This window comes from Aplysia californica, unplaced genomic scaffold (assembly GCF_000002075.1).
Source record: "Aplysia californica isolate F4 #8 unplaced genomic scaffold, AplCal3.0 scaffold00024, whole genome shotgun sequence".
NCBI classification, from domain to species: Eukaryota; Metazoa; Mollusca; class Gastropoda; order Aplysiida; family Aplysiidae; genus Aplysia; species Aplysia californica.
The window spans coordinates 1435018-1463014 of NW_004797294.1; the positions used below are offsets into that span (position 1 = coordinate 1435018).

The window sequence follows — 27997 nt, forward strand, 5'->3', positions numbered from 1 at the left end:
GGTTCGGTCTCTCTTGTGTACAAACATATTCAAATGACTCACAAACAACACCAAAAATGAACGGTCCATTTTGATATCGATTTCTATTGATTTCCCCCACACACACACTCTTCCCCCCCCCTCCAAACTAACCTCCCACTGCCCTGTTCCAGGCCCGCCCCAAAGGTGAAGGACTGACCCCCTATCAGGGCAAGAAGCGTTGCTTTGGTGAGTACAAGTGCCCAAAGTGTAAGCGCAAGTGGATGAGCGGCAACAGCTGGGCCAACATGGGCCAGGAGTGCATCAAGTGTCACATCCTCGTCTACCCGCACAAACAGGTAGGCCTAGGCTGGAAGATCATTGTTCATCTTTTATTTTATGTGGCGTGCTTATAACAAATTGAGTTACTTCTTTTCTGATTCGAGCCCAAAGAAAATAGATACTTCACGCTTATAGGATGAAATTTTTACAATTTATCAGTATGAAACAGACCTAATAAAAGGCATGTGATACTTAATGAATATGGCATCAATTATTGGAAATCTACAAGTTTAACCCTAGTGTTGATTTTTGGCCAATATCTCCGTTTGTTGATAGCGAGAAGTAACTCATTTTGTCAGTACGCCTCACAATTGGTTCTTAATGATATATTGAGTACTGAAAAAGGGGGCTATCGTGGTCTAGAGTTTACGGTGTTTGCCTCTCATTCAATAGGTCCCGGGTTCGAAACCTCACAGCGATGGACAATTTTCTTTTCTAAAATGTTCTACTTTAACCTCCTTTCCTGCTCTCTAATCATGTTGTGTCATCTGTGTTCATCTCCACTTTGGGCCCTCCCCTCCCTCCCTCCACTTTGTCCCATCCTCTGTTCTCCGGGCTCTTTCTGTAGTCTTTCTACAGCTACTCCTTGGCTCTTACTGCTGTCTTTCAGCCACACCCCTGATCTTATGGTAGGAAAGTTTTAACACCTAGCCTTCTCGGATAAGGGTGAAAAATCTCGGATGTCCCGTGTGCAAGTTGCACACAAAGATCCCTTGGTGGTTCTAAAATGGATTTATAAAGTAGGCTTCTGCCGCCACAAGGGCATAATTTAAAATTCTTATCAAACTGAAAATGTTTAATGTGTCCCACACGCTCATATGACCTTATGCAGTTGCGAGCGCCGTAAAGCATTTACCAAAAATAAAAGCATGTTGAGAAAACGACCCAAAATTAAAAGTATTAGAAAAGCAGTAAAGCCTCAATACAAAGAACCTGAGGCTCTGTATACAACTTTTGACTCATTTATAAAAATCCTTTCAGTGCCATTTTCAATAATCGTCTAATTACGGGTTCATAGCCTTCTTTGGTGATTGTCAAAAATTAACTTGGATTTATTTTAACAAATTGTGTGGCTTTTAAATCTTTCAGCTAAGAGAACATTTTTTTGTCAGTTATTATTCCAAATGTGTTACAATTTCATTCAGATAGAAAGTTTTCAGAAGGTTAAAATTGCCATTTCTCCTATGTAGGGCTTGGCACTCCATGGATATGTTAAATTTAAGGGCTGGAATAGAAAACATTAATTTACTGGGCCACTTTCAGCTTTACTGGTTTACTGACACCAGGTCCCACCTTTTTGTTTTGTTTTAAAAATACATGTATATTTATTTCTTTGGATTCAAAGCAAGTTCAGAGCAAAAAGATTTCAGCATGTTGCTGATTTCACTATGTGTGTGCTTTATAATCAATGTTATAATTATTGTCACCCTTTGATAAACGATGTTGCAGCACGTTAGGCATATGATGTTAAAAAATCATTATCATAATGTGTCACGACACAGTGGAATCAGGCACTCGTCAATATTTGGGCATATGGAGTTATTGATATCTTCTTAAAGGTTGTTCGTTTGCCTTGCTTTCGATGAAAAAATTATCCTTTTATCTTGAATAGAAATCAAGCTAATATATATATATTTATATATATATATATACATATATATATATTTATATATATATATATATATATATATATATATATATATATATATATATATATATATATATATATAGGCCTATCTATTTGCGATTGAAGGAGGTAGGGTCACCTGGTTTCAGAGGTAAAATCAGCGATAAATTGGCCGCCAAAGTTTGGTGACTTCCACAGCTTAAGAGTCCTTGGAAACTACAGATTAAAATTTTTTGTGCCTTAAATCAACGTTTTTAAGAAAAATCCACACAGAAATGAGTTCTTTAATGGGCATGAAAGGTTTTGAGCCAAAAAACAAAAATTTGATAAAAATTCACAAACCTGCGGAAAAATGTAAGTTTCTTCACTTTGATTATTTTGACGAGAGCCTGATTCCACCCCGATGTCTCACATATTATTATCTTACAGAGACCCCTGGAGAAGCCAGATGGGCTGGATGTGTCTGACCAGAGCAAAGTCCACCCCCAGCATCTGTGTGAGAAGTGTAAGATGTTGGGCTACTACTGCCGCAGAATGAACTGAGAGTCTTACCGCAAGCTGCTCCCGTCATATTACAATGTATTGTTATGTTTTATACACACCTTGCTTTGCTAAGTGAGCCTACTTTTTCACTCTTGCACAATGCAGAAAAAAAGAACCCATTGTTGAGAGAGTTTGCTTTTATTTCATTGTTATTCTGTGTCTTTATACAGCGTCGAAGGCTATGTTGCTAATTGAGTCTACTTAATTTTCGTTTTGTTGGACCTTATGACAAAATGTTTGTACTCATTTCGGTTTATAAGGCAGAGATAACATGTTGTTTCAGTCATGCAAAATTGAATACAGCAAATATATATGGCTGAATGAGAAAACTTTTTTTAAAAGGTCACACAAAGTCTAATACAGCAAACACTGCAAAACAGGTTATGCAAATGCATCTATGTTGTATTCAGTCACTGTGAAACAAGTGTATTTTTTATCCTGCAAAGAGGGTAGGTACCTTTTATAGTCTTCGTGCTTATGACTGTCCTCCTGTGCATTTGAAAATTGAAGACCAGATAAAATGCAAAAATACAAAGTGCACTGGAATTGCAATCATTGCAACGCACAAATTAACTATGCATGTTAAAGACTAGTTCCAGTGGTGAGAACTTGTTTTTGAAATCAAAAAGTTGAAAAAAGTTTTGATAGCCACAGTGACATCAAAATTAAATCTTTCGGTACATCATATGTTTTTCAAAGGGTTAACTTTCTTTTCAGTCTTCCTTACATGATTAATTTCGTAACTCCGAGACTTAAAGGTGACTTTTTGAGTATTAGAATGAACGCAAAATCATTGTAAGATCTAAAGTGAGAGTGCAGGCTCATTGTAGTGGCTTTTGCTTGCATGCAGTACTCCATGCGCTTTTGTTATTTTGCTATGAAGAAGAAATGTATTGGACCATAATGTTGTTTGATCTAGACAATAATATATTCCATGTATTCAGGTTTGTTGCCCCGTTGTGTTGAACCCATTCGTTTCTATGAGAGTGTCTATTTGCCATATTTTATGTTCCCGAATTTGAGGTACTTGTATTTAGAATGCTTGACATTCTATTTGTTGCCCGTGTGTAGTTATCTGTGAATTAGTCACGGAACTTCCTTGTCCACAAAGAGAAACAATATTCTCCTGTACGGATTTGTCATACAATGTTCTTGAATTGTTTGTGTGCTGAGCACATATCTGGCCATGCATGACCCACTTTGGGGGTGTGAAGAGAGAGAACATGTAATACCCAGTGCCCACTTTGGGATAGGTTCTCAAATTCAAACTGATTGCCAAAAGATCGCCTTTCTCGCAGCCTTGAAAAGAAATGAGTTTGTTTTTTAGGCCGTGATTAGGGTGATCGGTTTGTGCCACAATGGTCATTTTGCACCCTCAGTCTGGCCAGCCCCACCTACCAAACTGAACCGAATGGAATTGATCATGCCAATGGGCACTGGGTATAACGCGTAACACTGAACTGGACTCTAATCTCGCTGTTAGTTTTTCGTTAGCAAAACAATGTTTAAGTTGATTCTTGAGCTGTTTTCTAGTATTTTTAAATCCTACAACAAACAGAATTTATGAATCCCTGTTTTATTTGCAAGTATACAAATGTTGAAGAATTTGAAAGCAAAATCGGAGGAGAGATTATACAAAGCTACTTCTTTTTAAACATGATTTTTGTGGTGATTGAACTTGAAAGCAGTCATGGTAGTTCACACTTCACCCACAGGTAGGCCCTAGTCAGACTTATCATTCTAGAATTCTGAAACAAAGCTGCACGATTTCTAGATATTCCAATACATGAATTTCCAGTGCTTTTTGACTTAAAGTTTGATCATTGTGATAGTCAAACATGAGTGCATTAATTATAGCCTGAACTAAAAAAGTAGAGTAAGCCTACAAATGAACGTGCTATGAATTTTCAGAAATCTTCATTGTTGTAAAAAAAAAGATATATCTACCCTACTTTCTTTTATACGATATATGTGGTATGAAAAGGAGATAGGCGTCTGACTTTTACCTTTTTGCCAAGTCTTTTTGTTTTCAGAGCGAAGATCAGGCATTCCTGTACACCTTCTTTTTTTTTTTGAACTGATACTGAGATACATTCGACTTTTACAATGACCAATTTCAGATTTTAAACCTGATGTGTAAATTTTGGACGAACTATAACTCAAAGAAAGACACAAAGAATTCCTCTACCCTGTTATGTTTAGATCTATTGAATTACTATGCGTGATGCATATTTGTTTACTTCCAATTGGACCTTATTGTATATATTTGGAGCAGAAACAGCGATGCATTTTCTTTTTATCATGTATAAATTTGGTTGATGATGTAAAATGATTACCTTTGTTGTATTTTCATAACACCTTTTTTTCTGTTGCACAAGATTAGCAATTGTTAACTTTTAACTGGACAGCTTGCCTCTGGCAGTACTGCAATATATTTTACGAATTTATCACGTTGCTTCATATTGTGCCTTTAAAGACTCTATCACCACACCCGAGAGCGATGTCGAAGAGAAATTTTGTTATTTTGAACGTTCTTACACAAAATTACTATATTAATTTAATTTTTTTTCATTTTACCCTTAAAAAATGACACGTATAATGTGCCATCATGTCATATGTGAGTAAATTTATGGTCTTTTTGTATTTTAGGCTCCAGATTATTTTTATTCTTTCCAAAGAAAATTATGTTTCAAGTACATATAAATAGAAAGCAATGATGCTCAGAAACTGTGCCCAATTTTTAGCTGTTCATTATAACAATTTTTGTACAGCGCGCATAACCTCACACCAATGTGTCTTAATTTTTTCCATCAATGAAATCTAATAATATATATATTTTTGAAAAGGACATAATATTTATATACAATTGTTCTTTTGCTCTTCCTCCTTTGTATAAAGATTCTGTTACCTTTTGATGTCCTTTCTTTCCTCCGAGGAAAAGCAGATGCTGAAAGAGGAGAGTATGAGGAGTGTATTAAATTGAAGTTTTTATAAAAGAAATAAAACCTACTCTGGTAGCCTACCTTAATTCCGACCTTCAGAACCATGGACAATTAAATGTTCTACTGTTAAAGCTTCTTTCTAGAACTGAGTTTTTCACACATGGAAAATTTTTTACACTTACTGCTTTTACTCACAGAATAGATTTCCTTTGATAATGGTAAACACGGACACATGAGCTACCATGGATAGCTTCTGTGGATTTTGTATATATATATGCTTGGTCGCATTTGAGATTTTAAAGAATTTATTTTTTTTTAAAGGAAAGAAAATCCATTTGCTTACACCAGGCGATGATATATATGAATCCTTCTAGTCACTGCTTTAACGTATTTGTGCCTTAAGAGATGATAATACAATCTCAGTAAATAATTATATTCAAGAAATGTAATAAATCTATATCACACTGCATGCCATGCCAAAACAAAAAGGCATTAAACAGAGGATGGAACTAGATCCTGAAACTCAGTTTCACAACAGTAGTAGATATTATATGTATATTAGTTTAAAGAGTTTGCTGTATTTTTTCTCAACTGAAAGAAACAGGCCTTGTTTGTATGTTTGGCAAAATTGAGAGTAAAATATTGTTTTTCCTTATATTATTTGATATTTAAATGAATAGTCAAATTGTGATGTGAACGTTCTTGGATATACTAAACTGATAAACGATGTTCAACGTTCCTTTTATGCACAGTCTACATGGTACAAACTTGGAGTGGGGGTTCCAACTGGGTCAAAGGTAAAAGTTTGTTTTTTTTTTTTTTTGGGGGGGGGGGGGGGTTTAGCTTTAAAGAAGAAAATTAAGTTTTCAGGCTTTCTTTTCTTTTTACATTACACATGCATGTCATTCACTTCTCAAGCAAGTCTCTTTGTATTCGTTGAGCCCTCTACTAGGTATCAAACATGTCATTCCACCCAAGGTGGAGCATTTTGAAGCCAGTATGTGTGCACTGTCCACTGCTCAAACACAGGACAAACATCCCAAAACCAAAGAACTTTTGAAGAAAAACATCTCTTTGAAAATGGATGTAAAATTGTGAGCCCCTCCTCTTTTCAAACCGTAGAGTGTTTATTATAAGGTTGTAACACACATTATACCAAATTATACCTTACTACACAGAGGCCAAACCCCGACAAAGTTCCTGTGTACGCGCATTAGCACAACACTTTTTTGGAACAGCACAGGTGTGGGATAGCTAAAATCCGGAATGGGGGCATTCATGAATTTGGGTTGTTTAGGAAATTTTCAAGGTTCCCCCCCAGCATCGCCATCAGAGATGGATGGAAAATTCGGAAGCCCCTTCTCTTTGATGATGTTACAAAGTTTATCAAAAGGATGTTAAACATATACCAGCAAAGCAAAGAAGTATTCTTTCGTAATACCCAGCCGACAAGCGTACTATTCCAAGTGTCCTCAAAATACCTGTGGTATGCCTGCACACCGTCAGGACAGCATCAAAACATAGCCCAAACTTCCTTAATTCTTGATGCTTTCATGATGATCAGAAATTATTTTTAATACCCACACCATTTTTGTGAGGTTTTTTCTTCTGTGCTGTAGGAAAACATTTTTTTGTGTGATTTTTTTCAGTTCGGGCTTTGAACATTATTACAGACAAAAGAGAATGTCTGTATTAGAAATTTCTAAATTTTCTAAGAGTGTTCTCATTTCTTTTCAGAATTTAAAACAACTCACTCCTTGATCCAAAAAGCAACAATATTTGTGGTTTGTTTTTTTCTGATAATACTAAGGTTGATCCAAGTTTTTTCGGATAAAGCTAAACATTTGCATCCCTGCACTGACCCATATATATGTTGCTTTTCCTATTTTGGTTCGGCAAATTTATGTCTCTCTATTGATCCAAAGTTGTTGTTTTTGATTCCAGGTAGAGCCTTTTTTATTCTGCCTCCCACATTTCACCCCAAACAAAATGCAGCAATATTTTCCCCACAAACTTGACATAAACATTGTCTATGAATGTAATGACTTAATGTTTCCATTTCTGGCTCTCTCCTTATTCCCTCCATCTTTACTCTCTCTCTTTCATTTTGTCGACTGTCTTTAACTCTTTCTCTCCCTCTCTCTTTCTCTCCCTCTGTCTTTCTCTCCTCTGTCTTTCTCTCCTCTGTCTTTCTCTCTCTGTCTGTCTCTCTCTCTCTCCCCCCCCTCCCCTCTCCTCTCATTCTCTCCTCTGTCTCTCTCTTCCTCTCCTCTGTCTCTCTCTGTATCATGTATGACAGTATAGGCTATAGTTCTATGCATGAGAGGCCCAGACAATACTTAACAAACAAACATACCTACATAAATATAACACTTTTTGCCAGCCTGCATTCCAGATTATATGCTGGACTACAGCATGAACCACATGACACCTGTTTGAACCTCCCTAATGGGGCGTTCTTGAACCTAGGCGGTGTGGAGAGAATTTAAAAGCTTGATCTCCACTCCACACACATAGCTCTGGAACCTGGAGAAGAGTCACAGAAATCAATGTACAGAAAAGTGGGACGACACGGAATAACATCAAGATCTTAGCCCGGGAAAGGGAAAGGTGGAAAGTGTTTGTTCTTGGCCTATACCCTGACCCAGGGTGAGAAAGGCGAGTATGATGATTATGACACTTGTATCATAGTCCAATCGGAGATGGGCAGAAAATTTTTAATTCCACCCCTGGAATAATCAGCATAAACACCTATTATGCAAAGCAATTTCTGGCATTCCGGTTAGTCTGTCATACAGAGCGAAGAAAATAAACACCCTTACAACATGAGTTATGTTATGTTTTGTTTCATTTATGCTTCACTCCAGTCTACATTTCCATTTTGAACCAGTTGCCAGATGAGGCACGGACTTATTATATCTAAGTACGACAATTTGACTACCTGTTTGTGTTAGCGATTTCCTTAGTTAGATCTTCTGCTTTGTTCTGTACTCACATTGTGCAAGTCACTTTTGACTAGAATGCTGTGCTAATAAACTTAACTTTTAAAAAATCGAATTTGATTCTTTATCATTTTATATGTTGTCAAGACTTCTTCCGAGACAAATCTTTTTTGCCGAAATACTAATCAATTCTATATTATAGATCATTGCTGTATTGGTCTGCATGATTGGGGACTGACAAAGCATAGGCACACATATTAATAATTATAAACATATACAGTCGAATCTGCTCTGACAGCCACCTATGTAATATAAGACAATCACCTGTACAATTTGCATATTTTTAATATTATAATGAAACTGTGTAAGACATCCTCCTGTCTAAGACAATCACTTTATTTTGTCCCTTAGAATAGGTGGCCATTTTAAACAATTTCGACTATAATTTATTTTTAACCTTGACACATGAAATTATTTTTTGACCGTGCTCTTAATGAAGAATAATAAATCTTTGGAGTAACTCATAATTAATTCTCGTAATTGCAACAATATTTATTATACTGACAGCTGGATGCAAGATTCTCAACAAACCTCATTTTGCAATTTGGCATTTGTCCATCTTGCCCCGAGCAGCGATTAATGTACGCGTTCATATATTCAATGTTTATTAGAACTTGTGTTTGTCCCACTTATAGCTATTTGTAGCACAGTAGTAGGGCCAGCTGGACTGTGTCAGTATACTGTCTGTGATAAAAGTAAGTTTTAGTTTTAGTAAGAGTTTTACAGCACTTGCAACACAATAAGGTCATATAAGTGCCGAAGATTAGAGGTGTTACAAGAGAGTAACAAACATAAAAAAAAGGAGGAGAGATAAGGACGATAGATGTTTGATAGGAAAAAAGAAGTAAACCACACCAGAACACCTGCCAACCACCCATGGTAAAAGTAAACTTGGGACTCCCCATTCAGAACTGATTTGACCTAGTACAGACATCCGAGGTCACAGTGGAGATGGCACAAAGTCTTGTTTTGGTAAGTATTTTATAGCACTCGCAACTGCATAAGGTCATATTATGAGCATGTGGGGCACATGAAACATTTTTAGTTTGATAGAAATACATTTTTTTTTACCCAGGTGGCAGCAGAAGCCTACTCTTATCGATTCAGGACCACCAAGGGATCTTTAACGTGTGCAAGTTGCACACGGGACCTCCAAGATTTTTCACCCTCATCCGAGAAGGTTAGGTGTTAAATCTTACCTACCATATGATCAGGGGAGTGGATGAGAAAAACAGCAATAAGAAGGAGCCAAGGAGTAGCAGAAGAAAAGGCTGCAGAAAGAGTCAGGAGTGGGCAGTGTCTAACAGGAACTGGAAACAGATGTCATTTTTAAAATAGTTTTAGTAAGAGTTTTACAGCACTTGCAACACAAAAAGGTCATATAAGTGCTGAAGATTTGAGGTGTTACAAGAGTGTAAAAACACAAAAAGAGTAACACAAAAAAAGTTACAAAAAAAAGGAGGAGATATCAGGACGATAGATGTTGACAGGAAAGAAGGAGCAAACCACACCAAAGCACCCAGCAACCACCCACAAACAGATGTCTGTGATCATCCTTAATGTGAGCAAAGACAAGAAATGGTTGAGGGGGAGGGGGGGAATGGGGGGTATAGACTTTACCCAGTCATTTAATTTCATTAGGATATGTACAGGAGTCCCCTTAAACTTATGACATAAAAAAACCAGAAGAGTGAAGAAAAATAAAAACACACACACCGATAAAAGGGTGCATAATATTTTATGAATAAACATTTATTTGATCACAAAAACAAATACACTAAATAATATATTATAACCCTCAAAGTGTCCAGAATTTCCATTACAGTATTTTATTCATTAAAGTCATCCTTGCATAAAATTATATCAGCTTTAGAAAGGGATGTTCCCTGAATATGATTATAGTCAATAAAATAGGTTTCTCGTCAAAAGCGTCATTTAAATTGTTACGACTATGACAAAGCACCATTTGTCATGAAAGCTCTCTTTTTAGTTTTAGTAGAGGTTTTACGGCACTCGCAACTACATATGGTCATATGAACGCCAGAAGATTAGAGGTGTTACAAGAGAGTAACAAACATAAAAAAGAAGAAGGGGAGATACGGACGATAGATGTTTCATAGGAAAGAAGAAGCAAACCACACCAGAGCGCCCGCCAACCACCCATCGAAAGCTCTCTATAAATGGCTAACAACACAATAAAAAAAGAGTCACAATGTAACATTTTGACAACACCACCACGTGATGGGTATCAAATTATATATACCTGCTCCAAACCAACAAGTAGCTACCTCAAAATCACCGAGTTCTATCTGATATTTTTGGTCATTTTGAGTTACTAAGGCCATGAGGTTAGAAATCAAAAGTTCTATAGATCTATCTGCTCTATCAAAATAACAATTAAGTAAAATTCAAAGTCAGATTTCTACATTTGCAGTCTTTGTTTTGAAAAATTGACAATGTGCTGCAACAGCATTGTTCCAACGTTCGTCTGTATTTTTTTCAAAATGGAGATTTTACTGATTTTCAAATTCTGTATTTTTTCACTTTAAAAAAATTCATGAAGTAACTTGTCTTATTGTGTGTCCTATAATTACAAAACATAAAATTGAAAAAAACCCCCCCAAAAATAAAGAATAAAAACATTTGAAAAACAGCAACAAGTCAGACATTGTGACCCAAACTTGCACAAGGTTACAAGTATTTATTCTCCATCATAATTGTTTTATTTTAACGGAAAGAAATAAAAAAAAAAAAATCCCATATAATGATATATTCAGTAAAAGAGAAAAAAATTTCCATAATCATTATTTGAAATAAGTGCTTCAAGTGTCTCCCCGCGACGCCCCAGGGTACAAGCGGAAGAAAAAAGTAAAGTAAAGTAAAGTAAGCTTCAAGTGAACTCCCTTCTCCTTGACTTGAAAACAAGTTTAAAAATCAAATTGAACGTTGCAAGTTTGGCTGTTATGGAGCTTCTATGCCACCATGTACAAGGCAACAGTATAATAAATAATAAAATAGCATTGGTATAGCACATGTCCCCGCCCCACTCGAAAGCAAGCTCTATGCGCCTTACAATATATTATTACCCCAGCAGACCATAGAATACTCAGAAACATTCTCAGCTTCCTGGGAAGCATACAGTGTAAGCAGCTGGTTAAGCGCTCAAACACTAACAAACTGACAAGATCTTTTACTGTCTATAGCTGGGTACCCATTTTCACCTGGGTGAAGAGGGGAAAATTTGTGTAAAGTGCCTTTCCCAAGGACACAACGTCGGGCCCGTGGCGCGAAACCCCCGTACCCACAACCTTACGATTACGAGCCCAGTAGCCTATCCACTAAGCCACCGACGCCACAGTAACTGGGACTATCGTGGTGTATTAATTAAGTATCATTGACATGGCACTAAAAATGTGAGCAACTTCACTTGCAGAAACATCAGCTCTGTTTGTCTCAGGGTAGGAGGACCAACATTAATTCAACTTATCTTGTTTCCGTTTTAATCCCTTCATGACACAAGGTCAATTCGTGCTTCACCCGGCACAGTTTTGGGTCCCCGGTGACACAGAGTAGTGCTAGATTTAGTGGTCGGTTGCCTGTATGTTATAGCTTCAAATTGCTTACTTCGCTTTGTAAGAAAAATTAACAAACAGTGTACATCATGAAGGTCACGAAAGGGTTAGGACGCTGGCCCAAAATCAAAGGACAGAAATAATTATACTTTTACTTTTAGCACCATATATCATCGTGTATAGGACACATGTGTAGACTTGACAGCCAAAATTTTGGTAAAAAAGATAATATGTTCATAAGATGCGCCAGCATTTTCCGGGAAAAGTTGCCTGCTTAATTTCGAGAAAACCAAAGTAAAAGAATTATATAGATCTAGTACATATGCATGTATAAAAACTCCTCATTGTCACTATTACCAATGTGTCTCTGATCTCATCATCATCCATCTAAACAGCACCATCTCCATCTTGCGGGTCACACAATTTGTGAGTTTGTTCCCTTGGCCCGACCCTACTGGGATTCTTTTTTTCGACAGAATTTTGTATCTCATGGATATAAGTCTCAGGGTGACTTTTGTCAAAGTCATTTTTTCTAGATAAAAAGTTACATACAATATTTTATAAGGTACATCTTACACTCTGAGCTAAGAGCAACAGCATTATTTCTCATTAAATGAAAGTTGTGACACTGATTGGAAAAATATCTTGAGCCCTATAAATCATAAATTGAACGATGTACTGGTAAGAAATTATTGTAACAAATCGGGCAAAAGGGACACATCTCAACTTTGCCGTATGACAAGGGGCCGAATACCAGTATCCCCCATCTGACTTATTCTGCACCTTACCATACAGACAAGTTGGAACATTTTTTTTTTCTTTATTTCGTTTTTGTCACCAAAGTATTTTTATCTTATAGTCATAAGCCTGAAAATAAGAATTTAAAATTTTTAAACAGTCAATATTAAGTCTGATTGTATTCATTTCAAAATTAGAAGAGACAACAAAAACGAACGTAGGAAAAAGTGCACTTTGAGACAAAATGATGTTAATCATTACCTCATTAGCAGAGAGAGAGAGTGAGAGAGAGAGAGAGAGAGAGAGAAAGAGAGAGAGAGAGAGAGAGAGAAAGAGAGAGAGACAGAGAGACAGAGAGACAGAGAGACAGGCAGAGACAGACAGAGGGGTGGAGGGAGAAAAAGAGAGAGAGCCCTATACACTTTAGCCTTTGGCTTAAATGATGGCAGTAAGCAATTATTTGCATTTTCATGTTGAGCTAGCTTCCTGAGGAAAATGGTAATCTAGCAAAAGTGCCCTTTACATGAAACTGTAGTAACATACTGCATTGGTCTGACTTTCAGCTTTGAAATAACTTTGGGAGGACAGGCAACTTAAAATTTACTGGAGATATCTTTGAATGGAGCCGAATACAACTTTTCGACAACCAAACCTTTTCAAAAATGAATTTCAAGACTTGCCTCTAAATGTGAAGAAAGAAATTCTTGCTCGTTTTATTAACAATAATACGGTCAAGTTCATATGCAAAAAAAACCCAGGTATTTCAAGAGGTTTTCTTGTAGCAAAAAGGCTATGCAAAGAATTATACAAAGTTTAAGGACAACAATGGCAGCAGCTTCACCACTTGTTCTTACAATGCAAGTAGAAATGACATTTGTGATCAAATTCCTAGGCCTTTATAGAAATCAATTAAAAACTAGCATTTAACACTTTGCAGTGGGGAAAATTCTCCGTTCTGGTCACCTGGCACAGTTCTGCCCCAGGCCCGGGGAGTCTGTTGCAGTCACTCTCCTGGCTGGGTGACCAGATGGGGTATTTGGTACCGCTTGATGTGTGACTGCAAAATGTTAATTGAAAATTAAAGAACAAAGAAAGAAACCCCTAGACCAAGTGAACACATTCTCTTCTTTGTTTATCTTTTTGATTATATGAACAGGAATGTATGAATTGTGAGGACGACATGAAACAAACTAGACAAATAACCCTGAAATTAGTAATGAGAGTATAATGCTCGGAAAAAGAACACATGTTCTAAAATTCTTGGTCATTTCTCAGTTCACAAGACAAATGGATTTCATTTTTCATGTATGCAATATAGGGCAGGAAGTTTCATTTAATTCCCAAAAAAATCAGTAGATGGCATCAGTGACTGAAAGGAAACAAAATACAAGTGTGCGTCTTGATAAGAAACATGAAACTTTCCAACATTCAACCCATCAGACATTTAAAGTAGAGACAACCATTCTCGTACTAAGAATACAAAAATACGATAAATAAATTTATTGCAAAAATATAGACTAGAATCCACCTGCGTGTTCTTAAAAACAGTACATTCAACCATACGTACAGACGCAATTTTATACCGATGACCATCGAACAAAAATGGCAAAACAATACATATAATACAGCTCATCACTCATTTCTCAATCAAAAACAATAAAACACCAAAGAAGGATTCGCCACATCTTTTCTAGCACACACTGAGCTCATTTGATTATGTGCACAAGAAATAAAGCACTTTTGTGAAAGTGTCATGGTAGAAAATTTCTGTAAAAACATTCGATATGGACAGGGGTTGGGGGGAATAATCTGCTTTATGACGATGAAATTGCTTTGGTATTATGGCTCAACGAGTTGGCTCCACAGTCCAGGCTGGAAGACAACCAAAATATATCTGAAAACAGAAAAAAAAAAGCAATATATATTGAATTTCAGGAAAACTGAGAAGGCAGGTAATATACAGTAAGTACAGATAAACTAAGTAATGATAATAATAATAATTGCATTTTTGTGGTGCATTTCCACACTCTATGCATTGCCTAACTATTATTACTCCAGCAGACCCTAAATTACTTAGAAGGAATAAATGAGTTTAGTTTTAGAAAGAGTTTTACGGCACTTGCAACACAAACTCCTGAAGAATATAGGTGTCACCAGCGAGTAACATACAAAGAAAAGAAGGAGGAGAAATATATGGAAGATATATGTTCTAAAAAGAAACAAGGAGCAAGTCACATCAGAGCGCCCGCTAACCACCCACCAACACATGGTACACTTCTGATTGTTTTAGTACAGGTTTTACGGCGCTTGCAACTGCATAAGGTCATATGAGCACCAGAAGATTAGAGGTGTTACAAGAGAGTAATAAACATAAAAAAGAAGGGGGAGAGATAAGGACAATAGATGTTTGATAGGAAAGAAGAAGCAAACCACACCAGAGCACCCGCCAACCACCCACGTACACTTCTGAGATTCCATGACACAACACAAACACTTACCGTCAACATGACACATAAGGCACTATTCTTCATCCTTCAACATGACCCTGCACTCCTCCGAGTTGGCTTTGTTCAGGAAGTACGACTCTCCGGACATCTGGCACTTCACCCTTGTCGAGGATCGGTACCGTTTTGACTTCTGGATCTTCTCATACTTTTGGGTCTTTTGTCTGTGTGGAGAACAAATAGTTGATGGAATTAATTCTCTCCACAAATGTTCGATGCAACTATAAATGTGAGGCATCGTGGTGAAATCAGGCTCTCGTAAAAATAATCAAAGTGAAGAAACTTGCCTTTTTCCACAGGTTTAGGAATTTTTATCAAATGTTTGTTTTTTGGCTCAAGACCTTTCATGCCCATTAAAGAACTCCTTTCTGTGTGGATTTTTCTGAAAAACGTTTCTTAAAGGCACAAGAAATGTAGATTTTCAGTTACCACGGACTCTTCTTAAGCTAAGGAAATAACTAATCTTTGGCGGTCATTTCCTCTCTAATTTTACCTCTGAAAACGGTGACCCCCACCTCCTTCATTCGCAAATATCCCGGCTTGTATTTTCAAGATAAATGGATATTTTTTCATCAAAATAAAGACAAGTGAACAATCTTTAAGATGATACCAATAACTCTACATGCCCCAAAATTGACGAGAGCCTGATTCCACCACGCTGCCTCACAAATATATAAGGCACCTAAAGGCACAATTTAGGCATTTATTAACACAGTGAGCTGCTCTGACCCAGCCTGGCTTGGTTAACCAAAGCCTAGCAGAAATAAGGGATTCGTACAAAATAAAATATCCTGCTTACATGGGAATTGAACTCATATCTGTCAGGGGCAAAACAAGTAACTCTAAAGGCGTGTGCACACACACAGACAAATAGACAGACACACACACACACACCCACATTAAAAGATACTCATATATATTGATGCTACTCACAAGAATTGAAACTCTGGCCGTTTCATTTGCATGCACAACTTGAGAGGCATTTCGTAGAAGTCAGCGTTGGAGGTGAAGTCAATGTTGCTTTGGCCTTCTCCGCTGAATGTCAGGCCAAGCTCCAGGTCTTTGGAAAGTAGCTTGAGGGACCCTTCCAGGTAGAGGGCACCACTGGTACATACAAAATAAGAGGGACAGTTTATAAAAGTTAATGCATCATAGTCTGATGATCACAAATACATTTGTGAGGTAACATGGTGAAATCAGGCACTTATCAAAACAATGAAATCAAAGAAAACAGCATTTTTTTTTTGAGTTTGGCAAATTTTTTCAAAATTTTCTTTTTTTGGCTCAACACCTTTTATGTCATATTTAAAACACATTTCAGAGTGGATGTTACCAAAAAACGTTCATTAGAGGCACCAAAAAATGTAAATTTCAAGTTTTCCAGGGCACTCAGGCTATGGACGTCACCTAACTTTGGCGGCCATTTTATCACTTATTTTACCTCTCATCCCAGGCAACCCCATCTTCTTCAATCGCAAATATCTCAATGTCTATTGAAGATAGATCAATATTTTTTTCCCACCAAATGCAAGACAAATGAATATGCTTTAAGATGATATTCATAGCTCTATATGCCAAAAAACGGACGAGAGCCTGATTCCAACGCGTGTGACACATTTGTTTTAGCTTCAGTTTGGTCAAAGTTTTACAGTACTCGCAACTGCATAAGGTCATATGAGCCAGCTCCAACACATCTGCAAAGGAGAATATTTCTTAAAGAAAGAGAAATAGAAGAAATGAAGATTAAGATGATTTGTGGCTTCTCCTGCGACCAATTAGGCCAATTCTGAAAGAGGGAGCTTCAAAGTCGCACACATCAAATTTAACAAAAAAATAACATTTGGCTTCTAGGAAAAGTAACCCAATCTGTGATTATCTATGTCAAATATCAAGCTATAGGTAATATGAAACATTTAAAAAAAATAATTTCAGATGAACTTAAGATTTCATTTTAAAGGTAAAACATGCTTTAAATTGTATATTTATTCCAAATTCATATTTCAAATATAACTAATGTGCCAGCAGTTTATTATAAAATATGGAGATAAAGTCTTCGCTAACCACACAAATCTTTAAAAAAAAAGCATTTTGAGTGTTGGAAAAACGTTCAAGAAACCAGTCACACCGTAAGAGCATAACATCATCGGTACTGTTGTCCCAAGGGAGAATATTGTATCTGACAAAATCAAGTTTTTCAGTTTTACTGTTATGTCACACTAGTCTTACTCATATTCTTCTTGTGTCTGAGGCAGGATGACCTGAAATAGTGCTTTTCAAAATAATTATAATATGTAATATGGCTCTTTTTGTCTATACAGACGGTCAATTTTGTTTAAGATGGTCTCAAGGTAGTCTTCATGCAGCTTCTTTCATGGCTAATTCTTCCTATGTTTGAAGTGCAGATTCTGTCGCAGTGCTTGCATGTCAGTGACGTAGATCGAAGCTCTGTATTTCCACTGTTTTCCTTTCGTCATTGGCGCTTCTCAGCCTGGTGCTCTCTAGCATTATAGTTTTCCTTTATCATTTTCCTCCATGTTTTCCTGTCCTCAGCTATTTCTTCCCAGATGCTAACATCTACTCCAAGCTTAGATAAGCTGTTTTTGCAATTATAATAACAGTTTGCATTTATATAGCATTCTATCCCATACATAAGAATCTCTTATGTAGAGCTGATCAGACTTTGATCTTCAGAGCGCGCACAGGACACTTACACACCAACAAGCACATAAATAGAATTAACCCCATGTGGGAACCCCATTGCAGACACTGTGACTACCACGAGGAGACCGTTGAACATCTTCTCCTTCACTGCCCATACCTGGCAGTTCTTCGACGCAGGCTCCTACACACACCTACAGACTTACAAAGCCTGCTCTACTCTGGTGCTGACCAGATGACAAGGACATGTGGTTACTTGAGGCTGAGGGAGGCATTGCGCAGCCAAGAGCGAAATGCTCGCAGCTAAAGGGATTTGAAAACAACAACAACAACAACATCCCATACATAAGCTCTGACCACTTTTACATCAGTCACATCATCACTAAAAAGTAATACTTCATTCACACAGGATAAAATATCTCACAGTAACAAGAAAGCTACATAGGTGACTGACCTCACCAATAGGCATAAAGGAGTTTTTGCACAATTTTCTCAAAATCATGAAATATGCTGTTATGTTGCTTGGCATTTATTTTGTTTGTTTAGTATAGGGTTTTACGGTGCTCGCAACTGCAAAAGGTCATATGAGCGCGCGGGACACACCTAATACTTTTTCGTTGGTAGGAAATTTTGAATTTTGCCCGGGTGGCGGCGAAGCCTACTCTTATCGATTTTAGACCACCAAGGGATCTTTAACGTGCGCAACTTGCCCACGGGCCCTCCGAGATTTTTCGCCCTTGTCCGAGAAGGCTAGGTGTAGATCTTTCCTACCAGAAGATCAGGGGTGTGGAAGGAAGACAGGAGTAAGGAGGAGCCAAGGAGCAGCAGTAGAAAGGCTGCAGAAAGAGTCAGGAGCCCAGAGGAGGGGGCAAAGGAGGTGAGGGGGTGGGGGCAGAAAATGGAAATGAAAGCAGACAACAGAACATTGTTAGAGATCAGGAAAGGATGTGAAAGGAGACAATTTTAGAGAAGAAAATTTTTTGGTCGCTACCCGGAATCGAACCCGGGACCTTTGAATGAGAGGCCAACACCTTAACCTCTAGGCCACGAGAGCCCCCCGGCATTTATTTGGACGGCTGGATATCTTACCTGTTCCGGATGAGAGCTTCGCAGTTCCTGTTCCACAAGCTGATGCTGATGAGGCCGGAGAGATCCATGGAGAGGACTCCGCGGACTTTGGTGTCCAGCACTAGCCCATTGGACAGGTGGATGCGCTGAGAGTGGTCCTGGAGCAGCAAGTTGCCCTAAAAAAATATTTTAAAAAAAATCAAATTGATGCCTTTGTCAGTTCTTTGGAGTCTTTTTTTCTTTAAGTAGAGGTTTTACGGCCCTCGCAACTGCATACGTTCATGTGAGCGCCAGAAGATTAGAGGTGTTACAAGAGAGTATCAAACATATAAAAGAAAAAGGGGAGATAAGGACAATAGATGTTTGATAGGAAAGAAGAAGCAAACCACACCAGAGCACCCGCCAACCACCCACTTTTGGAGTCTTTAACTATTTCCACTTAAAATTCAATAATTTCATCGCTCATATACAATGTATGGACTAGTGGCGCAGTGTATGGTAAATGGCAGGGAAGAGTTAAGCCACTGATTCTAGATCAAGCAACTTAAAAAGTGTCTACAAACTTATTTTTCAAAAGCAACTAAAAATATATACATAATTCTGCTGTTATCAAAATGTCTGAGGGAGCTTAAGAATTCATTTGTAATGAACAAAATATCAAGAGATACACTAACCCTTATTGTCCATGCTATCTATGATCCAAAGGTATAACGTATGGTAAAATAGGAGCCGAATAATTCTGTATGAGAACTAAATAGAATTTCATCCCCAAAAGGACTTGATGTAGATCCTTACAAGTTAATATAGTTCACAATGTGTTACTACAATGGCCATACTCTGCCTGTAACTACACAATAACAGAAGTACGCAAAAAGAGAGGACCATATGTGAGGCAGCGTGGTAAAATCAGGCGCTCGTCAAGAAACTGGCTTTTTTTTTCGAAAGTTTGGGAATTTTTAATGAATTTTTGGGGGGCTCAACACCTTTCACACCCTTTAAAAAACACATTTCGGTATTGATTTTACTGAAAAACGTTGATTACAGGCATAAAATATGTAAATTTTCAGTTACAATGGACTCTCAAGCTAAGGAAATAACGCAACTTTGGCGGCCATATTCTCTCTAAATTTTCCTTTGAATCCAGGTGACCTCCACCTCCTTCATCGCCAATATCTTGACTTGTATCCAAGATAAATAGATATTGTTTCCATCGAAAGAAAGGCAAATGAACAGGCTTCAAGATGATACCAATAACTCAATATGCCCCAAAATTGACGAGCGCCTGATTCCACCATGTCGTAACACATATTATAGATTCCACAAGAGACCTGGAAAGCTTACATTGTGACCGCATGTGCATAGTTTCTTAATATGTCTTTACATTTGTTAGTATATTGTTGTTGTAATCGATCCAGCAATAGCTGGGCTCTTGCCCATCTGTTCAATGACACGTATAGTGATAAGTGCAGGTTTGCCGAAGGTGCTGTGATATTCTATACAGTGTGCTGGTTCTAGTATGATACTATGAATTCATTATATTCAATTTCTTCAAATGAAGGACATATAAGGTATATTTTATTTAATTTTATCTTAAAATACTGAACACGCAACAAGATCGTCCTCACCTGAAGAGCAGACGTCAGTTCCGAAGGGGCATTCCATGCAGCAGACATGAGACCTGATGTGCCGCGGAAAAATTCCACCTGAGTCAACAGAACATCCATGAAATAGAAGGACATTCCAGCGGTGGGCTCGGAACCTTCTGAACTTGCTTCTGAGTTGTCATCCTCGCCTTCAGAAGCCGCCTCTCCCACCAGCGACTCAAGGCCGTCGGCGTAGATGCCAAACTGTAGGATTGTAAGAACACAGTGATGAGATTGATTAGGAGTAACAATTTCTTAGTGGTCAGTTGGCGGGTGCTCTAGTGTAGTTTGCTCCTTTTTTCTTATCAAACATCTATAATCCGTAGCTCTCCTATTTTTTTTGTGTGTGTGGTTGTTACTCTCTTGCAACACCTCTAATCTTCGGCACTTATTGAGCTTGCTGTGCTACAAGTGCCGTAAAACGACCATCTATAACTTTCATAGAACCCATACTATCTTCCATGACCCAGCTGCCATCTTTCAAAAACGGAACCTGTATAACTTTATGCGCACTCAACCAATCTTACTCTGCATACAGAGTAGAGAAATTATACCTTCATGAACGGCTGCTTGATGGTCTTCCCAACAAGGTTGACAATCATGCCACTGCGCTTCATCACACCAGATGGAGAATTTTCAAAGAACAGGTTGTATGTGCTGTTTACATCCTTCATACCTGTGACAAAAAAAGTAAACACAATAAAATATTTTCTCACACAAATTGTGATGGTGAAGCTGATAATAAAGATTAACGTCATTAACCACCAAAATAAATGTCAGTGTGCTTCTTTAGTTTTAGCAGTAAGGCGCTCCCAACTGTATACGGTCATATGAGCGCCAAGGGGTAGATGTCAACAGAGAAGTCTAAACGGAGATCAGGCTTACTCTGCTCACCTTTCTAGCCTCAACAGCACAAAGTCTGCTTCGACTTTCAAGGCACTCCGCAAATAGGAGTTCACAAGAGAATGACAAACATACAATAAAAGTAGAGGCAAAAATGACGATAGTAAGGACGAGGAAAGAAAAAGCATTGTGCTTCAAAATAAAGAGTAGAAGTTACAGAATGTCATGGAATACAGTTCATTCCTTCTTTACTTGGAACACTAATCCCTTACATGGTCAAGTGAATCAAAATGAGTCGCCTGTTCTCATATGACCTAGAGTTCTACTGAAAACAAAACCAACTTATATTTTATATTGGTTCCGCAAAAATCTATGAAAATTTGTTAATAAATTCCTATTCTCAAGAGAAGTGCATACAACCAGAATGCCTTCAGTAATTTTCTTCACATAAATCTATACAAGTTTGCTGTTTGAATTATTTTTTAGTTCAAGGGTAATGGAAACTATTCAACAGTTTGGGAAAATTACCCTAACGAACATTGCATTGCAAGGTTGAACACTCCTCTCACACATAGTTGACACCAACAACTGAAGATTGGGGTTCAACAAGGCACCGACACCAAAACTCTACCTCCATGATTTTTAATATAGCCATAAGATTAGACTTTTTACAGACTACTGTTTAGAACTTAGATCAATACGTTTTGACCTGAGGGTCCTTCAAGCATGACAGTGATCCACAGATCAAGACATTTGCTATATAACCTAAATATCCTGGTTACTATTCCCCTAGTCCATCAATAATTACACACTAAAATAACAACTTCACAAGAAAATTGTAGATACGACAAAACTGCTCACAATCTTCTTATTTCAATTCAAACTGTTTGCTCAGTTCTGTTAGTTCTCATGGAATTTTAAAACATTTGTTTGTTACTAAATCCAAGGACTCACGGGCCAGGAAACTTGTGATGACACTGGATTTGCCTTTCTGGGACAAAACGTTGTAGTTGTTGAAATATGGTTCCTTCAAGACAATGGCCAGGACTTCCCTGTTTGAAAAAGAAGGGGAAAAAAAACTCATTACAAAAACATAAAACAAACCAACGAAAAGAGAATCAATGCAATAAATACTCAGATGAATAAACAACTTTTGGACTTTAAGCTATATTTTTTAAAAAGCATACTAATTAACAAAGAACAAGTTCTATACCCATATTTCTCTCTCACTCAGTCTCTCTCTCAACTCACCGCTCCACCCCCCTTTGTTTTAGTAAGAGTTTTACGTCACTTGCAACACAATAAGTTCATAAAGTGCCGAAGAATAGATTATGTGTTACAAGAGAGTAACAAACACATAAAAAGAAGGAAGCGATTTAAGGACAACAGATGTTTGATAAGAAAGAAGGAACACATACAAACACTTTAAAGAGGTACTGGTTGAGACAGCATAATATGGTCAAAACAGGGATTCAATTCTGCTTTTCTGTGGTAAAAAAAAAGACACCAAGATGTTCTTAAAGTAAGTGCATGCACACTAACACCCTCAAACAAACGAAAGACACTTACCAAATTTACTCTAGATGTGCACAGAATGTGACAGCACTTTACAGCAGCACAGAGATAAAAGTGGATAACTCTTCTTTACACTGGGTGGTTGTCTTGGATAGGTTCATTTTTAGTTTTAGTAAGAGTTTTAAGGCATTTGTACCACAATACGGTCATATAAGTACCGAAGATTTAGAGGTGTAATAAGAGAGTTTAGTTTTAGTTTTAGTAGAGGTTTTACAGCACTCGCATCTGCATAAGGTCATATGAGCGCCAGAAGATTAGAGGTGTTACAAGAGAGTAACAAACATAAAAAAGAAGAAGGGGAGATAAGGACGATAGATCTTTGATAGGAAAGAAGAAGCAAACCACACCAGAGCACCCGCCAACCACCCACGTAATAAGAGAGCAACAAACACAAGAAAAGGAGAAGGAGAGATAACGACGATAGATCTTTTTTTCATAGGAAAGAAGAAGCAAACCACACAAGAGCACCTGCCAATCACCCCCTTGGACAGGTTTAACTTTACTCCTAAAAACCATTGAGCTCCAGCATACACACACACACACACACACACACACAGGCACAAAAACACACGTACAAACATTTCAACATCCTCACCTCAAATGAGCATTGGCAGTGGCCGCGTCGAGCAACATACGGACGACGTAGGTGGAGAACTCGGGGTTGCCTTGCTCCAGACAAGACAGCAGGACGTTCCGGACCAGCGGGGCAGAGGGCTCCAGCTCCAGCAACACCTCCAGGGCCGCGATCCTCACCGTGCTGTCGTAGCTGGCTTTGTTCTGATGGTACACCCTCGCCAGGGCATCTCTCACCTGGGGCATCACGACAGAGTGGTTTTTGTTTTTAATTTAGTAGAGGGTTTTACGACACTCGCAACTGCATAAGGTCATATGAGCGCCAAGGGGTGGGTGTCAACAGAGAAGCCTTTACAGGGAATCAAACTTACTCTGTTTACCTCTCTAGCTTCAACAGCACAAGGTCTGCTTCGACTATAAAGGCACCCCGGAAATAGCAGTTCACAAGAGAGTGACACACATACAAAAGAAGTAGAGGAAAAATGACGATAGTAAGGATTTGGAAAGAAAAAGCAGCAGTTCTCTGTTGTAGATCAGGCACGGTTATGAGTGTGACATGATGAACCAGCCCATTTACAATTCTACTGTGCTTGAACGAGAAATGTCCCCCCTTTGGGAATTGCCTAAAGACACTACAGTCAGTGGCACTGCCCTGGGGGGTTGACAGAATGTAGAGAAAAATGAGGCTATTTTAACTCACATGATTTGACAAAAGAGGGGACACAATTCGTGATAATTTTGGTACTTTGTTTTTTCTGTCTGAGCTCATGCTGTTGTTTTCTTTTCTTTATTCCAAATAAAAAATATTTCCACATCAATGGTCATTAAGTGCTCTTAGGAAAAGAAAAGCTAAACAAAAGCATACTACAGAAAATAAAGACACAGAACACACAAGTGACTTCCTACGGTCGCCAACGTTAAGAGTTCTCAGAATTCCAAAAGAAAGAAGAACAGTAAGCCCAGAGGATACTGATAAGGACAGGAAAGAAGGCGGGAAAGAAGAAGACTGTGAATCATAAAGTTATTTTTCACACAAGTAGGTTATTCTCAAGGAAGCTAAACACCCTACTAAATATAAATAGATAATATCAAAGGCGAGGCATGGCCCAGTGTTTTCAATAAAAAAGGATGGACAGAACAGATGGACAATACATCAAAGTGAATGCCACAAGTGTAATTTGGGTTTTATACCAGCAGAAGGAAAGTAGCACTTTCTGCTCAAGTACAATCGCTTAGTTTATTCCCCCCACTCACTACCCTCTGACTAAATCACCACCTAAAAGGTCACAGTGCAAAGCAAGAGGCTATTTAAAATAAAGCGAATAAGCACATAGGTAAGAGATTTCAAATCCCGAATTTTTTTCTTATACATGTATATTATTTGTACTTAGAACACCTTTAACATGTCAAAATTGGTACATAATGAAAAGATTTTTGCGTCTTGTCAAATTCGCTATGTGCGTGCCAGACTGTCATAAAACAAAAATGATTACAACAAGAAACCAGACATAGTAGACAGAAAGAAAGGTGACAAAAGGAACAAACAGAGATTTAAAAATTTAAAACGAGATTAATAAAACAGTTGTATACACCTGCCTCCGCAAAAATCTTTTGTAAATAACTTTAAAAAAATAAATAACATGTTTAGAAAAAATAAACATAATAATTACCCCACCCACAATAAAACCAAAAACCCCGGTCTGTACACACCTGCTGCCCCAAAAACCTCTTGTGAATTCGGCGGAATGCCGAGATGGCAGTGGAAGCCAGCATGGCGCTGGATGTAGACTCGGCAAAGGGCAGGATGATGGGCACAGAGGCGGGGAGTCCAGCGTTGCCCATGGCTCTCAGGTACATCAACTTACAGGGCTCCTCCGTGCACGCCGACAGACCCTCGATGACCAGCTGACGGAACTCGTCCACGATCTGAAACATATTTTGTTTGTTTGTTTGAGTAAAAAGGAGAGAAAGAGAGAGAGAAAGGAGAGAGAGAGAGAGAGAGAAAGGGGGGAGAGTGACAGTGAGAGGGAGGGAGTGAGGGAGTGAGAGGGAGGGAGGCAGAGGAAGAGGGAGGGAGAGAGGGAAGGAGGGAGGGAGAGAGGGAGAGAGGGAGAGAGGGAGAGAGGGAGAGAGGGAGAGAGAGAGAGAGAGAGAGGGGGAACTCGTCCACGATCTGAAATATTTGTGCGTCAAAGATAAGCTCATCCACACAATGATGATAATTTATTATTTTGTCTTCCTTGATGATTTCTACAAAAATGGTGGCAGCACTGTGATCGGAGAGAGGGAGAGAGAGAGAGAGAGAGAGAGAGAGAGAGAGAGAGAGAGAGACAGAGAGAGAGAGAGAGAGAGAGAGAGAGAGAGAGAGAGAGAGGGAGGGAGATAGGAAGGGAGGGAGGGAGGGAGAGAGAGAGAGAGAGAGAGAGAGAGAGAGAGAGAGAGAGAGAGAGGGGAACTCGTCCACGATCTAAAACATTTGTTTGTTAGAGTACAGACAATTTCGTCCGCACAATGATGATAATTTATTATTCTGTCTTCCTTGATGACTGAGAGAGAGAGAGAGGAGAGAGAGAGAGAGAGAGAGAGAGAGAGAGAGAGAGAGAGAGAGAGAGAGAGAGAGAGAGAGAGAGAGAGAGAGAGACAGAGAGAGAGACAGAGAGAGAGACAGATCACAGTCTTGCAATGAGATTTTTGTGAGTTCAGTGGCTTCTTGCATTAACTCCAGTTTCCGATTATTTAAAGTCCCTGTCAAAGCTATAAAGGCTGTAGAAACATCTTTCCTTCAGCACCAAATTATTCAGGTAAATGCATGTGTTCTCTAGAATTTCAGTTTCATTTTGTACTAGCTCCCATTTTCGTGTCTGGAATTCAGTGCTTTCACAGTGATTAAAATCAAACTGGAAAAACAGCGGTTGGTAGTAGATAGCACTAAACTCGTTATTTCTCCACAGAAGTCCTTACTGGTATTACAACAGGGTTCATGGCTCTTTTCTTCTTCTTTCTTGAAGCATAACAAATACTATCATGTTGGCAAATTTTCTATGAAACTGACAAATATCCCGTATCAATTCAGGACATGTGAAAGACAAAAAAAACCCAAACAAAAAAAAAAAAAACCCCCCCCCAAAAAAAAAAAATCTTAGAAGAATAGAAAGCAAAGATTAGAATCCCTCAACCCGCAAAACCAGGCTTTGTGAGATATTCTAAGATAGACTTGAGAAACTTACCGGATCGCTGCACTGCTCTTTCACTTGACAAAAGGAATGGACCATCGCACCCAGAGACAGGAAAAGGGACTGGTGTAGATCAGCGTTGGGCACGGGATTCTTCAGGACAGACTGGGGACAACACAAAGGTTTGTTTCATTTAAGTGAAGCAAGTTTATTTTATGTTTCAGTAAGCATTTTACAGCACCTTGTTACAAAAAATCAGGTCGTATAAGTGTCAAAGATTGTGGGGTTACAAGAGAGTAACAAACACAAAAAAGAAGGAAAGATGAGGACGATATATGTTTGAGTTTAGTTTAGTTTTAGTAGAGGTTTTACGGCGCTCGCAACTGCATAAGGTCAAATGAGCGCCAGAAGATTAGAGGTGTTACAAGAGAGTAACAAATATTTAAAAAAAGAAGGGGAGATAAGGACGATAGATGTTTGAGAGGAAAGAAGGAGCAAACCACACCAGAGTGCCCGCCAACCACCCACTGAAGCATAACATCACGCTATTGCTCATTTAGTGGTCTCGTGGTGCTCACAAACCTCGTCAGGGGCCCGGTGTCGTGTCCTTGGAAAAGCCACTTCACATTTATTTTTCTCACTTCATTCAGGTAGCAATAGGTGTTCGCCTTTCGACAGTGAAAGATGTCAGTTTACTAATGTTTGAGCACTAAATCAGCTGCTTGGACTGTAAGCTTCCTAGGAAGCCGAGAATGTTTCTCGGTGTTCTAGGTACTGCTGGGGCAATTAAATACAGATTGTAAAATGCATAGAGCATGCTGTTGAGCGGGGGTATGCATTATACAAAAGCTGGTATAATTTATCTCAACAAAAACCATGACATTCTGACAATCCGATAAGTAATACACAACTGCAGAAAATTCAAGTTGAGGGGTCCTTAACTACATGTAAAAAAGACAGTATTACTTAAAGGTATAAGGCAAGGTTCACCATCCCTTTCAATGCTGTTGAGTCATCATAAGCAGGCACTGAAAGGCAAATAATACTTATTTTTTCTAACAAAGTCAGAAGCATCCAAATAGCCCATGAAATCTCGGGAAAACAAGTCTATTTTTAGTCTCAGTAGAGGCTTTGCGGAACTCGCAACTGCATAAGGTCATATGAGCGCCAGAAGATTAGAAGTGTTACAAGAGAGAAACAAACATAAAAAAGAAGAAGGGGAGATAAGGACGATAG

At 38.3% G+C, this 27997-nt stretch overlaps 2 protein-coding genes across 4 annotated transcripts in view; one reads left to right on the forward strand and one right to left on the reverse strand.

The window, feature by feature from the left end:
• LOC101861864 (probable cyclin-dependent serine/threonine-protein kinase DDB_G0292550) overlaps window positions 1-6441 on the forward strand; it is a gene marked incomplete in the record, with an annotated part of 21868 nt that extends 15427 nt beyond the window's left edge. The window contains 2 exon segments of the mRNA XM_013088723.2: window positions 153-317; window positions 2357-6441. Coding sequence (XP_012944177.1) covers window positions 153-317; window positions 2357-2470 — 279 coding nt within the window.
• Window positions 6442-12809: 6368 nt separating this feature from the next.
• Window positions 12810-27997, reverse strand: part of LOC101855697 (microsomal triglyceride transfer protein large subunit) — a 36875-nt gene continuing 21687 nt past the window's right edge. For all 3 annotated transcript variants that reach the window (XM_005090969.3, XM_005090970.3, XM_005090968.3), the window contains exons 11-20: window positions 26816-26926; window positions 25299-25514; window positions 23611-23825; window positions 22395-22492; window positions 21152-21273; window positions 20580-20801; window positions 18976-19130; window positions 16162-16332; window positions 15223-15392; window positions 12810-14618 (exon numbers count right to left, since the gene is read on the reverse strand). In XM_005090969.3, coding sequence (XP_005091026.1) covers window positions 15245-15392; window positions 16162-16332; window positions 18976-19130; window positions 20580-20801; window positions 21152-21273; window positions 22395-22492; window positions 23611-23825; window positions 25299-25514; window positions 26816-26926 — 1458 coding nt within the window. In that variant the 3' untranslated portion in view covers window positions 12810-14618; window positions 15223-15244. The remainder of the gene's footprint in view (window positions 14619-15222; window positions 15393-16161; window positions 16333-18975; window positions 19131-20579; window positions 20802-21151; window positions 21274-22394; window positions 22493-23610; window positions 23826-25298; window positions 25515-26815; window positions 26927-27997) is intronic.